Raw genomic sequence first — 16,103 nt, forward strand, 5'->3', positions numbered from 1 at the left:
CGAAAAGAGCGTGGAGCTGGTCAACCGGTTGTAGAGGTGCGTAAGGTGTAATAGCGGCCCCTGGTGTATTGACTTGTTCTAACTGTTGTCTGGAATTTGGTATAACGGTTTAACCGTTTGTAAATGAAAAAAATAGCTTAAAGGCACCCAGTGCAACTTTCGAGGCTTAAAAATAAACATTCAATATCTAGTCTTTTTTAAACGTAGTAAGTTTCAATAACTCCATACCATTCCATATCGACATTCAAGGAGCAAAGATGAGACGTCGTTGTGTGGTGAGAACTGATAGAAAATCCATAACAACAACAATCGCCGCCATTTTCTTTATTTTTTGTAACCTACAATAAATACAGCAGGCTTCCAGTCAATGGAAAAATGGCCTCTCCCCCCCGGCGATTGTTGTTGTTTACGATTTTCTATCAGTTCTCACCACACAATGACGTCTCATCTTTGCTCCTTGAATGACGATATGTAATGGTATGGAGTTATTGAAACTTACTACGTGTAAAAAAGACTAGAAATTGAATGTTTATTTTTCATTGAATGTTTACATAAAGTTGTACTGGGTGCCTTTAAAGTCACACTATGTTACAACTTTTGTGAGGTTTGTTTTTATGTGCAACTACTTTTTGTATCATCAACTGGCTATGTGTAACTACTTTTGGTATCATCTTCAAATTAATTTTGATGGTAGAAAAATGTAAGAAAAGCCTTAACAGTGAGACATTGCCAACAACATTGGGCATAGACCAATTAAAGCAGCATTAGGGAGTTTTTGTCCAAAAGCGAGCTACCTCCCCTAAAAAGCATACGAAAACCATTCAAGACCACCAACAGGCCAGTTGGGGCTGAGAATAGACATCATTGTGCATGTTAACAAGCTTGTACTGTATCAGCGCCAACTGGCCTGTTGGTGGTGGTGAATGTTTTTTTAGTTAACCAGCAGGGCTGTGTTAGCCTGGATACCAGCCTGAACTCCGCCCACAAAATGTTTGTTCTGGGAGATTCAGTCTGGAATTGAGCTAGTTGGGAGAGATTAAACGTCTCAGAAAAGTGATCTGAACAATCAAATTGTAAGGGCGGGCTTTATACATTGATGGACAGATGACCAACCAACGCTTGAGTTGATTAGATAGATAGAATATACATCGAACAAAGATGGCGCCGTCTCGGGAGCTTAGTGGGACATATTTTATATAATTTAGCTATCTACACAACTTTTTTTATGTCTACATTGACTCGGTTAGTTGTGTATGTGCAACACCAATGTTGCCGAGGATTGTAGGTCTTAACTGAAGCACTCTAGACCATTATTGATAGGTTATGCTAACGCGTAGACAAAAAAAACATTGAAACAAATGGTAGCTTCTAGCCTTGAGTGCTAATTAAGTAACGTGAGCAGGCATATCTCAACAGATATTGACAGCGCATTAATTTTGAAAGAGGAACAGAGAAACGCGATCAAGGCATTTGTCGATTGAAAATATGTTTTTGCCGTCCTTCCTACGGGATCAGGTAAAAGTTTAATCTATCAGATGGTAATACTACGTTGCTCTGATTGGTTCTAGGCAGTGGCGTCGTAGGGGGGGGATAAAGGGGACTGAGTTACCAGGGCCCTCTGTGGGGGAGGGCCCTTGAGTAGTGTGGAATTTTATTTTTCCTTTAAATATTAATATCATTTAAAGGTCAAAATGTTCTTGCTAACTAATATAATTTTAATGTTTTGGGTAAATAAATTGGTTGAATGATGGATTGAATTGTGTGTCCTAGTCTACATATAATGTCTGGAGACCCTCACCCCCCGGCCCACGCACAAAATGGTTTAGTCCGCCTTTAGTGGGCTTTTTACCTATAGGCGCATTTGACTAACGTTAACGTTCATTCGTCTGAAGCAACGGTGCGCATTGAAGATGTCCAAGAACGTTAAATCCGGGTTTCAGAAAAGAAAAGAAAGGCAGGCAAGAGCGAGAAAAAGAGACGAGGGAAAGCAACTACTAACAGACTTCTTTCCTAAGAAAGGTGAGCCCAAATGTGAAAGCAAACACCCTACATTAAATGAACTCATGATGTGGTAATAAAACGAATCAATACCACCGCGATTGTCATTGCTAAAAACGGCATAACACATAATTAGAAATAACATGCCCTATCTGTAATATGAGGTAAACTCTAAATACATGTTTGTTTGCATAGCCTACCACAGTTGCAGAGTGTGTTGCACGCACATCCAATCCAGGTGCAGGGTAAAAAGAGATCCGTAAAAATGAAAGAATACCCACTGTTGCTGCTGACACCTGACGAACACCTGACGAAGACCAACAGTGGTCGAAACGTTGTGCCAATAAAATACACGGGAGCTGCAGCAACAGTGTGCGGGTATTCTTTCATTTTTATGCATAGCCTACCACACCATTGCAATAGTATGTCTATACTAATTAGAACATTTGGCTAAATTAATATTTGTTATTGGGCCATAACATAAGTAGGCTAATAGCCTTATTTAGTAGGGCTAGTCTAGGCTCAATAGGTTCATAAGGTTAGGCTGTCAAATTAGTTGGCTAGCAAAGTTAACTTGTGAAACATGGCACTCAGTTTCAGAAGCAGCTGGTGATGCAGACCCCTCATCCTCTGACACTGTGGTCTTGAGGCAAGGTGAGCAGTTTAAAATGAAAGTACATACTTTTAGCTATACTGTAGGCTTAATGTGTTTAGCAACACAGGCTGTTCCATCCAAAGGTGACTTTTTTTGTTGCAATCAGGGTGTGAAGGGGATTTTACGCAATATAGTAAAAAGTGTTCCAGGAAAACATCCCATACTCTACCTTTAAACATGTTCAGTCACACAAATTAGGCTACATTGGAATTGCCTGTTACAGTAATATCTATCATATGCTTCATGCTTGTAAGAGGGTTCTGTCCAGGAAGATGGAGAAAATGTGAGGATGACACAAGTGAAGGAAGTGATAGCAGAGAAGATTCTGAGAAAAGTGAAAGGGATGAAGAGAGGTCAAAAAGTAGTCAGAGCAGCACCATCATTCCACATCAGCACTCGTTTCACTGTCAGGGGGGAGGGGGCGTGGCACTCTTTTTTTGGGGGGGGGCTATGAACCCACTGTGCATAGGGCCCAGAATCTGGTGCTACGCCCCTGGTTCTAGGTATCCAATTCAGCGAAGAGGAATTTTCTTTCCTGGTTCGTTGAAGCACGCCCCATAATCACAGCCCAATGGTTCAGTTTCAGACTCATATTCTGACTAGAATTATGAGTATGACATCGTCAAGCTAGGGCTGTGTAGGAAAAGCAATGTCATAAATACTTAAACATTGACATGTATGAGGCACAGCAAATACAGTGTGGATTCATGTATTAGTCCACTCAGTTCTTACTCCACTTTCTGCCTTAGGGCCAGTATGTTACTCTGTCCAATATGCCACAATAAAAGATACTCAACCATGTCTCCACTACCCTCATCTATGAGTTATCAATTTTGATTGAACATACTTTGTCAGGTGTATAAACACACCTTCTGATATATACCCGAGAGAGAGGGAGCACTATATGATCGGCTTCATATTTTTGAGATAGAAAAAGGAGAGACGGTACAGCATATGAGGGTAGATGGATAAAAGAGTGAAGAGTGTAAAGATGGAAAGACAGTGTCAATGTGACAATGTGACAATGTCGGCTTATTAGGCTTAAGGCTATACTACAAAAGCTATTTATAACTATTATGCATCTCACATAAACCATCTCTATGTACAGCACAAATGCAGTATTTTAAACCGTTATTGTAGTAATAGCAATTAAAGTTAATGTAAACAAGATCATGTGAATACGTATGGATAAGACTCATGCTCAAACTCAAGCGCATGATGCCTTTACTCACTATTCCGAAATTCTGTTGGATGCAGTTTGCACCAAAAACACTAGGGCGCACTATCGACAGTCAAACTATATATGCACACACGTACCTATGTACAAACATACACACTCATACGTAAAATTGAACATAGGACTTGTTATTAATGCAACAATTACCTGAGTGCATATGTGTGGTGATTCATATTTGATTTGATTATTTAACCCACAATGAAATACAAAATTGAGGCAGAAAAGCTAGATTTTAACTCTCGTTGTCATCACCATCAACATATCATCCTCTGTTCGTCACGTGTCAGTGTGTACGGAGGAAAAGGGAATGAGAGAGGGGTAGGGCTTTTGTAAACCGTTTCCTCCAACAGACGTGTAAGAAGAACCTGGAGTGTGCATCTGTACTCTGTGGCATTGATGCACCACAATTTAATTCAATTCTCGAAGTGATCTGGAGACTTGTTTTATGGGGAAATGTCCCCACTTGGGCTGTTTGGGTGCTTAGAAAAGAAATTACGCATATTTGGGCTAACGTGTGAACTGCATATTTGGTGCTATTTCATTAGCGAAGATGGAGGCTAACACGTCAAATCTCAACAATTATCGGTACGTGAACTATGATCAGTCTAGCGAAAGAATGAAGCTCTTAAATGAAACAATGAAGCTTTTAAACAACACACAAGTAAATGACCATATCTATGTTCGTGTTTGTGCTTCGGCCGTCGCCTTCCTGATCTTGGCTTTCTTCAACATCATTATCAATTGTACCATCCTGCGCCAGGAGAGACTGCGGAAACATGCGCGCTTCGTGCTGGTGTTCCACCTGTTGCTCTCTGCGCTTATCTATTTTGCAGTGTGTTGGGGATTTTATCTGCAGATTTACTTAGAACTGAGGCCAAAGGCGTCGACTTGTGCTGCACTGATTACTATACTGACCACAAGCGCGTCCAATATCCTTATCACCTTGACGGTGATGGCAGTGGACCGCTACTGGGCTATCTGTTTCCCCATGCGCTATAGCAATTTATGCGCAAGGCAATGGACATGGCTTCTTGGACTACTGACCTGGGGACTTGCATGTATTATACCCCTGAGCCTTTTCCCCTGGACAGATAAAAAAGACTCCAATGGACTTTGTGGGAGAGAACAGCTGAAAAAAGGAGAATTACATAAAATTCTGTTGATCAGCATCTGTAGCTTAATTATTCTCTGCAGTTATGCCAGGATACTGTTTGAGGGGCGCCGGTTAGGTGTGTTAAACTGGCGCAATAAGATCGGCTGCAGGACTATTGCCTGGCACGGGGTACAGCTCGCTGTCTACATCCTTCCGAACTTCTTAAACTTTCTCTTGCACATTTTGAGAAAGTACGACCACATTCACCAGGATGCAAAGGACTTGTTTGCAGTAGTGAACTTTGCGTTCTTCAGTATAGCGCAATGCATTGCGCCAATTATATATGGACTTCGAAAAGAGGAAATTTTGGAGCAATTAAACCAGGACAGTTGGTGCTCCCCCTGTTTTCTTAAAAATGTGGTGGAGTGGACCGTTCGTCTGACTCAACCTCGTCACCATTCCCATTCACGGTATGTGATCTTTCCACAGCTCTTTTGTAGAGGGTATTCTTTGGATGATTTATGGCTGGTTTTACATTACACAGCCATATGCATTATTTATATATAGTATTACAAGATGTCTGTTGGTCCAAGTTTTCATTTCAAATTCGAACTTCTTCCCTAGTGTACGACCATATATGCCTACCTCATTTTATTAATGCTAAAAATGAATCAACATTTTTGCAACAGCAAGATGCAGGCTAATTCTGATGACGTGTAGGATTGCAGTTCTAGCTTTTGTGCGCAAGAAGTAAGTTTGGCAGTTTCCCACATGAAATGTTAACAGAGTGTCTTCGGGGGAAATGTCATTTTTGGGGAAGCCCCATATAATTCAAATTCTATGTGTTTCTTTTCTCCAGGGAGAGACGACTTACATCCCAGACTCTGCTCTCACTAGAACCGCCTCGTTCCCCTGCGTGAGCGACTGTGAACCTAATTATGCCGTTCAGCAGTCATCCTGCAGGAATGTTTTGAAACCAGTTCCAACTTCCAACCGAAGATTCGGGAGCGCGGTGCTCTACGACCTTTGGTTCCGACTGTGTTGGGGTGGGGTGGGGGGTATGAATAAGGCTGTGAATATGAAGGAAGGCTGTGAATATATGTGAATATGTCTGTTATATGAAAAATGCTCCGCTGTGAGATATCACCAAGTATAACGTATAGCCTAGGCTTTAAAAAAAGAATTAAATGTGGGAACGTGTGTGACAAGATGAACTCTTCTCTATAGTTGATCAGACCAGCTGTTATGTTGTTTGTTTAGATGGAGCATCCAAAACAACCAACAACATGTAATAGCAACGAATTTCGGTAATTTGTCATGCAGCAGTCACAGTGCGGTTAATTCAACATATTGCACGGTAGGGAGTGCCAGCAGTATCACTGTCAAGTGTATGAAAACCAATTCAGTTGCAGTTATCAAAACACAGAAGGGTAGGCTACTTACAAAAACAAAACACACAATGTTCCGATTTGGGTAAGGGGAGGGGAGTAGGGTTTTATTCAGCATAGTTCTCAGGGTACTACTGCATCACTGTTGACAAGTTTACATATAACTGTGAGTCAGTAAACCGGCAGGCATGGATTATCTCCTTTCACGAAATGGCATAAATGTTTGTCAATTGAATAAATACTGTATTTATTTGGCAAAAAGTGTGGAATTATTTCAAAATTATAGGTTCTTTAGACGGAAATATTTAAGGGCTGTCCCAATAAATACATACACATGAACTGAGCAACAGTGTATTTTAGCCTTTTTGAACGAAATGCAGAATTCATGGAATTCAGTTATAAACTAAAACATTTAACTGCTTTCCCAACATTTTTTAAAAGGAGTAGATCCCTGTAATCATGTATTTGACCAATGAATTTGTCTTTATTAAATGCAGGAATATTTTGCAGAGAGAGAGAGAGAGAGCTAAAATGCTCCTTTAACTTGAGCCTTAAGCCATGTATGAAACAATATGTTAAAATTAGTTTACTGTGAATCCAAAATGTTACTGCACACATTTTGACACAATTAAGAGCTGTAGTGTTGACCAGCTTATCCTGTGTTTTGCAGATCAGCTTGAGCTATGCAGTGTGGTGAGAACAGGGTACAGCGTGTGAAATCATGTAGTCATGTAGTCTGAACACTTCGGTATACATTTGTGTAGGTACAATTGTGTCGTGTCATCAATGAATTGCTAGCCGGCATTTCGATTTCACCGCTTGAAGTGTTAGGAAATCTGCTTAAGACATTTGGGGCCTGATTCACTAACAGGATTGCGCCCATTTCAGGCGTAAGATAGCGGTCGTAAACATAAAACGGTATTTACAAAGGAGGCGCATTTGAGTAGAAGCGCATTTTTGCGCTTTGTGGGTGCAAACCGCAACGAGGTGGGAGGGTATAAGAAACGTGGGGGTGTAGCGCAAATATATGGGAGGAGAGAAGTTAAGTGCACCTAATGATGTATTGCGTGGTATTTACTAAAACTGCCTGGCGAGCGCACGTCTCTAATTTGCGGGATAATTCTCTGCCTCATAAAACAGGCATGAGAATCACTCACCTTTCAGCGAAATTCGCCGTTTTGAAAACAAAATAGGTGACCTACGTGAATCGTGTAGATTCGATGAGTTTTGTTTTTGTGTGTGTGGGGGGGGGCATATTCAGTGGCGGCAGGCGTCAGTGTTGCCAGATTGTAAATAAGGCTCCAAATGATCGTATTTGGAGGATAATATCTGTCAACACTGGGAAAGTTTGACCAATGACAATTCTGCCTACAGTCAGAGCTCGCGCAAGAAGGTGGAACGTAAGTCTTAGATACAGTTTCCAAACGTGTAAAGACGTAACTAATTGGCAAAATCCCGGACAATTTTGGAATCCCTGCTGGACGCATTTTTTGTGTGTGACCGTAATGTAAGCATATACAACGTTAAAACACGTGTTCGGTAACTTAACGACATAATTCATTTCAAGGGGTATAACATTCAGATACATTTGTATAAAAAAGTTAGCAAGCATATGATGTGATTAGCCTGGTTACGAGACGGCTACGGTGTGAATAACTGGAGTACTGAATAACTGAGTAAGCTCATTTAGCTACATTAACTCAAACGCCACGGAGACTCCCTGTTCTAACTTTGAATCGCTCTGTTGGGGCAAAGTGACCATTGCAAAGGTGTTTGACTACAGACTGTTAACGTAGCAAATAATTCCTACTATTGCAGCCAGTCAACCTACAAGCCTTGCAGGTATAAAACAAATCATGACGTCAGATGACGATTTTCAGTCTCGTTACCATAAACAAGACCCTGAGCACTGACATGATAAGCACTTTGGTGAAAGGTGAGCTCTGCTCAAAAAGGCCAAGTCGCCAAGGCAAAGCAGTCAAGAGCAAGTGCCACTGGAAGTAGAAGTAGTAGATTGATACTTTAATTGGAGCTTAACATATATTTATATATATATATATATATTTATATATATATCCAGTTATTCAACATAATAAATCAGCGGCAAAAAAAACAATAGAATCATATTTTCTTGACAAGAATTCCATAAATGAAAAGAGATCCTTACATTTTGCATCATTTAGTACTTCTAAAGAATATATGATTGTATTGTTTTTTTCGCCGCTGATTTATTATGTTGAATAACTGGAGGATGCGAGTGCATGGAAATATTAACGCGAAGGGCCTTGCCAATAAAATGTATTGAAATCTGAATTACATAACATTGTATTGGCTGTCAATCATGGATGGAAGAGTAGACAAGTTAAGTTACGGCATCTCTCGTGGGGGCTATGCATTAAGCCTTTTGTGGTGCCCTTACCACATTGTGCCTCATATACTGTAAATGATAGACCCAGTGACAGGCTGGCATGAAATGGCTTGCATAATACTAAGTAAGGAGGCCAAAATCATTTTTTACTCATGGCTGAAGCTAAGTTTCTCCAGATCTCCCCAGGTTGGAAAAAAAAGCATCTCAAACTGCATCAGATTGACGCTTTAAAATATGGAATATTAAAATTTTACTTACGGGGGGGCACACCCCGGACCCCCCTAGAGGGGTAATATCCTCCTCACCTTTTTCACCCCTGACCCGTTTTCATGCCTGATAAAAGCAGGTCTTAACCAGGAAGCGCATTTCCATTGAGTCTGAAAACGTTGATATGGCAGCAGTTATAAGAGCAAGGCGAAGACATAGACAGAGACAGCGCACAGAAAGGATTTTTCAACTCGTATCACACTTATTCAGTTAATCGAACCACAAATCATTAGGCGTTACAGGTTAACCAGCCACGCAATACTTCAATTACTGAACCAGAGACGACATCGAACCCTCCAACCGACGATCACATTCCATTCCATCAGTTGTTAAACTCCGGACAACATTGCAAATATTGGCATCCGGATCATTTCAAACAGTTATAGCATCACATTTACATTTAGTCATTTAGCAGTCGCTTTTATCCAAAGCGACTTACAAGGATGTATACACATTTTACATTTACACTGATGGCACACTGCACATCAGGAGCAATTAGGGGTTCAGTGTCTTGCTCAAGGACACTTCGACGGGGAATCGAACTAACAATCTTCTGATTACTAAACAACTTCTCTACCTCCTGTACCACTGTCGCCCCCCCACATCAGCAGTTGGTATATCTCAGCCTTCACTCAGCCAAATATTCACCCAGGTACTCAACGCATTGCTACGGCGCACTGGTCAATACATTTCCCGACTGCCATAACTGAAATTAGAGACATCAAACAGGATTTTTTTTTAATTGCAAACTTTCCGAATGTAATTGGAGCCATTGATTGCACCCACATCCAAACAGTCACACCTTCAATCCACAAACACATTTACCAAAACAGAAAGCACGCATATTCAATGAATGTCCAGGTCATATGTGATGCCAACATGACCATTACTAACGTGGTAGCCAAATACCCTGGATCTGTCCATGACAGTTTTATCTTCCAGAATAGTGCCATCTATCCAAGATTGAGCAACAGGGATTTTGGAGAGGCCTGGCTCCTTGGTAAATGTATTTGTTTCAGTGGGGATGTATTGTAGGGAACCCATGTCCCTTGTAGAAATTATAAATCTCGCCATGTACACATCTATATTGTTATAATAGACAGTTTATGCATAAATGATAAATACCACAGAAAATGCGGAAAAACAGCGTGCGGCAATGTTAGTAAATCAGGCCCTTGGTATCCACCTTACACTTACCCAAACCCACAAAAATGTAGATCCAAACATTATTATGAAATCATATATATTTCAGTAATTTATATTTCTTTACAATCAAAAAGGGCAAAATATTTTATAGTCAGAATATACCCTTAATTGCTACATGTCATAAAGACATACCGATTGCTATAAAAGCCTTTACTAGTGCAGTACTACATGTGTATCTTTACATTGAATTGTAAAGATACGCATACATGTTAAACATACATTTGAACATACAAGCTCTCGCAGGGACTGTTAAATGATTAAACAACTAAATGTTTTAATGCCATTAAGGAAAAGTGGTACATTTGGTATAATTGTATGGTATAATAAATTAAATACAATTTTAGATGCATAACACATGAACTAAGACACACAAAAGGATGCTGAATACAGTGCTGAATGAATTAGCCTGTGCACTCCGTTTAGGTAGAGCCACTTTAAACATCCTGTTCACATAGCTAGTCATCCTCAGAACTTTACACTTAAGTTAATGAGAGTTGCTATCGGTGAAGCAACGCTAAAACAGAAAATCAGTATTTAGTTTGTAAAAATTAGGCTTTTTCTGGTTTGGAGTAAGCCACTGAAGGTTATTCTACCAGCATGTCTGAATGATTCACTATGGCAGAGTTGAATTCCTGAAGTGAAGAGTTAGTACCACCTCATTTGAACTTTGCACATGTTATGAAGTACAGGGTAGCAAGTTGAACACTAAATACGGTAAAAACCTATTCCCAACCACATTCAAATACAATTCCATGGTATATGTTAAAGAGAATGAAAGTCTGTGTGATCGAGCGTGGGACCAGTGCCAAACAACATTAAAGAACACAATAGTGTGTGTTACATGACATGGGACTGTACCGGAACACTGTTGGATTATTAGAAATACTGACTCTAAATATTTGAGAATGGGAAAGAACTGATATGGGGTAATTCATTTGACCCCTGCTGACCGGTCACTTCGTCCTATAAATACCACTGGCCTCTATCATTGGGCAAAAATCATCACTGGCCTTTTAACCTCATCATCTTTGCTAACCAACCATCAGGTTACTGTTAGGGAATCCCATGGTCTTCCCTTTTAGTCTGAGATCAAGTGAACTTTAAACAGTCACAACAGTCAAGCTTAACCCTCTTAACTCTTCAATCATTTCAAGTATTTTTGTGCACCTCTTTTGGTGCATTTCATTAGAAAGTCCTGACACTTCCTTATCGCAACCATCCAGACCATTGCACAGTGTCCATTATTTAGCTTGTCAGCATGACATATTTTGGTGCTGAGCTGCTCAATTGAGGAACAAAGGCACTCAAGGTTTTTATGTAGCATTACTTTAAACAAGAGTCGCCTTCACTGCTATTTTCACTTTGAAAAATATATTTAAAAAAACAGCATCCTTGCTAGCAGGTTTCTCTTAAAAACCTTGCCGGTACCAAAGCCACGAAGCCTGTGAATATTCAGCTTATTGTCTACTGGCACCAAGCTCTTTTTTTCCCCTGTGGGAACATAAAACAGTAAAGCACTTTTATGGTGATGCATTGAAAGCAAATATATTACACATCCATCCAGACTTGCATAAACAAGATGAATGTGGCCAAGAACATGAAGATGGATAGATGCGAGGGGATGATAAACTGGATGAGGGGAGGGAGGAGAGGAAAGGGGGTGGATGGCGCTTTAGAAACCCAGAGGGTGAGGGGTGACCACCCCTCCGTTTTCGACCACGGCCTTGGAGATGGCCCTCAAGTTCTTGAAGGTCTGCTTCGAGGTGCTTGACCTCAGGAACCCGATTTCCTGCAAGATGCGATCGTGAGCCTGTCAGAGGAAAACAGACAAGAAAGGAGGGATGAGCAGGAGGAGAGGGAAAGAGGAAGACAGAAGAGGATGACAAAGAGGAGGGTAATACAATGAAGAGTGAAAAACAACAAACATAAACGTAACATCGACACAGAAAGATCGAGAGTGAGAAGAAAAAGAAAAGAACAAAAAAGGAAAGAGAGAGGAAGAACATTAAAGGAAGATGTCGATATGAATAGCAGGAGGGTGAGCATTGGGTTGGAGAGACGTGCACTCTCACCTCAGTGCACCATGTCTCACACAGCATCTTCTCGTGCTGGGCAGAGGGGTGCCCCTGCTGCAGGGAGCGGGAAGCCCTGTAGCAGGCAAGACAGGGAGAGACAGTTTTACTAGCGCTATGTTCGATGTTAGTCAATGTTATGCTTAGCATAAACTGTTCAGTTAAATGTCTATTTTGACGAGGTGACTATTGCTACGACATTCCATGACGCATAGAGAACAATCTAATTCTGTAGCAACAATGTACTAACTACAGTCTCAGTTCCATTGCCGGTGCCTTATTTTTCATGATCATCCAACGAGGCATCATTCCAGACACTATAACATGTGAACCTTGTGTATTGACATACAATTTTAAATTGAGATAATTGTGTACTGACATACAACTTAAATTAAAATAATTTCATTTGAATTATACTATAAAAAGACAGACCTTATTAGTATATTATATATATTATACAGGTGTTTGCATCTGCATGTCGATTACCTGGACAGGACCACCACCATGGCATACAGGTCAATGGCACAGTCTGCCACTCTCTTCAGCACAAACTGCTCATCTGAGAAGCAAAGGAGGAAGAGGAAGTGTGAAGTACAAAGCCGTCCGGTTCTTAGCCATGTCATGTCTCCTCATCAACATCTTCATCAGATCTGAGCATAACCACATTAATAACACTGGTCAGCATAAGGGGGCAGGTACATTGTGGTTATTAGAATAAGTACTCTGGTTGAGGGCCTTTGCACTTTATGTGTAGTGTAGATGTGTGTGTGTGTGTGTGTGTGTGTGTGTGTGTGTGTGTGTGTGTGTGTGTGTGTGTGTGGTGTGTGTGTGTGTGTTTGTTCCTCATCACCATTTAGCACATATTCACGTAAAGAGCAGCCAGGCTCTGCCCACTGACTGTGTCTCTTTTCTTCCCCTCCCGGTCTAGACTGTCTCTGCTGTGGGATACTGCCCTAGTCGCTCTTCCCTCTGCCTACACCTACCCACCCCAGTTTGATTGCTCTACTTACCCTTGTGAAAGTAACCTTACCAGCACACTGTTTACCCACTTAGCTGTTCTACAATACTCTCCCCATCTTATCCACTATCAATTTTGTATGTATCATGTATTTGCCACCTTATGTTTGCCCCCCCACCACCCCCCCTCACCCCGCTTATGAGACGAGGTTCTGTTCAAGGTTTCTTCCTGTTTGTCCTTGCCTCAGGGGGGTTCAGGTCCTGGGCTCGTTAAAGTGCCCTGAAACTGTTTTACATTTGAATTGACAATAAAATTGAATCGAACTGAATAGTTTGTGTGGGGGATGTCCTGTAGGATCTTACCAATGATCTTCTTGCCATGTTTGAGGAGCAGCTCCTCAACAACAGTGCCAAACTGCTCAATAACTTTAACAGTCTATGGAAGAAAAAAACAAAAAAGAGGACTATTTTCATCATATGGAAAGACAAATCAAACTACTAAGCAAGAAGCCAGCTTTTAAGGCACACCCACCTGGAGATACAAGTACACTGGTGAATCACCGGTGGTGATTGCTAACAAGAAATATCAACCTGCCTTCAGAGTGTTCTGACATCAAATGCATTACCTGAAATGGCTCAATTACCACTAGTGATAGCCATTCCACCTAAATACAGACATACTTATACATGTCTACAACTGCAAAGGTATTCATCAAGTACAGCTAAGTTGCACCAAATGCTACTGTGGCAAATCTAGATTTCACATGCATGAGCCACCCACAGCTGAGGCTGGCAAAAGAAATGGGCACCAAAGATCAAAAGGCTGTCCTGGCAAGGGGAGGGTTAGGTTCTCCTACTTCCCTAGAATTGAATTCAGTGTTGCAATTCATTAAAATGGACAGTGGAAAAAACCCATCTGCTGCTATGGAACTGCTCTTACAAGCTTGTGAGCAATGGCTCACCAAATCTCCGCTGTGAGCCAAGTCTGGATGGATGTTTCCGTGGAGAGTTAACCCAGTTCCCAGCCCAGCCTTCCTGTAGAGTGGAACAGTGGGGGCGGGTTCAGACATACTGCTGTCTAAGCACTCTGTGCCTGTTAACTAGTGAGCATGCTAGTCAGCTAAAGCGCACATTTACATTTAGTAATTTAGCATACGCTTTTGTCCAAAGCTTACAAGGATTTATAAACATTTTACATTTAACACTGATGGCACACTGCACATCAGGAGCAATTAGGGGTTAAGTGTCTTGCTCAAGGACGCTTCGACAGGGAATAGAACTAGCAACCTTCTGATTAATAAACGACTTCTCTACCTCCTGTACCACTGTCGCCCGGACAACATTTAGCCACATTAATTCCAAAAGCCACATTTATGTACAAGATTAGATATAGAGGGCTGTGAGCAGAGTGATAGTGAATGAGTGGTTCAAGTAAATACAGAAGAAGAAGAAGCAGAAGAAGCAGAAGAAGAAGAAGAAGAAGACGACATATAGGGAGAAAGCCTATTTAGTTTCCAGTCAGTTAGTTGGATGCTTTGATGTGAAGATGCGGCAAAGCACTGTTTTCAGAAACAGATCACAACTCGCACTCTCACCTCCTGGCCCTCTTGGTGACTTCGCCTGTGAGGAGTGCAATGTTCCCAAAGGGGCTTTTCAGCGCTTTCTGCAAACTCTTCAGCTGGTTACCGGCATTCTGTACGACAGGAAACCAAATATGACTGTATTGGCCTCAATGCTGACACAGTAGTCAGACACCTTGGAGTTCAGAACAAACCGCCATTACCTGGAAACCATTGAGGGCCACAAAGAGCCGCAGGATGTCATTAGTGCCCTCAAAGATCCGGAAGATTCTCAGATCCCTCATGACTCTTTCTACACCAGCATCCTGCATAGGCAAAATTACAAAGGAAAGTCAGTAACTTGTTCTACTGTGTTTTCTAAACTGTTAAAATCATAGTAAAAAGTCTGACGCTAAATTTCACGTTTCAAGACCAACTTTAGAGTTTTGATTAATTTGTCTTGCTAATTACAGAATACGATTACATTCTTGCCACATCTCATCATATGACTTACCACCGATGGATAGACTTCAGGTAAACACAAGCCCTGAGTCAAGGTGTGCTGGCTTATGCACATTTACTTCTCAGGGGGATGCCAATCTTATGAGGCAGACAAGTCATTAAATAATACCCAACCACTACTATTCTGGGATGGATTCAGGGCAACATGAAATTCAATATTATTGCAATAAACAACACTTGCCTTGGTTGAAATGTATGCTGATCTCAACATTTAAAATTCCTGATCAGCACAGAAACATTCATTCAGAACCAGAAACAACATTGTGGCAGTTCAAATTGTTCTAGTAGTAAACTGGAAAGTCAGACTGATAAGCCCAGTTTTTGTTTCACATTACACAAAATGCAGAGCTAAAATAACTAACAACAATAATAATAAATAGAAGGGCACTCAGAAAGCGTAGAATGGCAAGGCCAAATGCCCTCTCGCAATGTTAATGAAAGTTAAACATAAACTTAATTTGAGGATCCGCTCCAAAATGGACGGGGGTTTTTCTCTGGCCCACCCAGATGCCAATCAGTCAATCAGGCCAGAAGCTTTGGTTGACGGAGGTCATTATAATATTAATAATAATAACAATAATAATTAAGAAACAGTGGAGAGGTAGTGTGGAAATCACCAAGACAATTTTTTTTTCTTGCTTCCAAATTCATGGGCTCGATATTTCTACATTTCAGGCGGTCAATAGCAGAAAAGATCTGCAAGATCAAGCATTATGGTGGGCATCGCATGTACATACACACACGCACACACACACACACACACACACACACACACACACAC

The 16,103-nt window shown here is 41.0% G+C and overlaps 2 protein-coding genes across 2 annotated transcripts in view; one reads left to right on the forward strand and one right to left on the reverse strand.

Annotated features, from left to right (window-relative positions):
- Positions 1–4,440: 4,440 nt before the first annotated feature.
- LOC308365019 (olfactory receptor 2K2) lies at positions 4,441–5,903 on the forward strand (the record flags this gene model as incomplete). The annotated part of the gene is made up of 2 exons (XM_080838333.1): positions 4,441–5,453; positions 5,843–5,903. 2 exons carry the CDS (start codon positions 4,441–4,443, stop codon positions 5,901–5,903), a joined length of 1,074 nt encoding a protein of 357 aa, XP_080694459.1.
- A 4,190-nt stretch (positions 5,904–10,093) lies between these two features.
- acadvl (acyl-CoA dehydrogenase very long chain) overlaps positions 10,094–16,103 on the reverse strand; it is a 21,249-nt gene continuing 15,239 nt past the window's right edge. The window contains exons 14-20 of the mRNA XM_080838364.1: positions 15,025–15,126; positions 14,837–14,934; positions 14,204–14,276; positions 13,605–13,677; positions 12,771–12,843; positions 12,285–12,360; positions 10,094–12,022 (exon numbers count right to left, since the gene is read on the reverse strand). Coding sequence (XP_080694490.1) covers positions 11,885–12,022; positions 12,285–12,360; positions 12,771–12,843; positions 13,605–13,677; positions 14,204–14,276; positions 14,837–14,934; positions 15,025–15,126 — 633 coding nt within the window. The 3' untranslated portion in view covers positions 10,094–11,884. The remainder of the gene's footprint in view (positions 12,023–12,284; positions 12,361–12,770; positions 12,844–13,604; positions 13,678–14,203; positions 14,277–14,836; positions 14,935–15,024; positions 15,127–16,103) is intronic.

Source organism: Sprattus sprattus (genome assembly GCF_963457725.1).
Source record: "Sprattus sprattus genome assembly, chromosome: 5".
Taxonomy (NCBI): domain Eukaryota; kingdom Metazoa; phylum Chordata; class Actinopteri; order Clupeiformes; family Clupeidae; genus Sprattus; species Sprattus sprattus.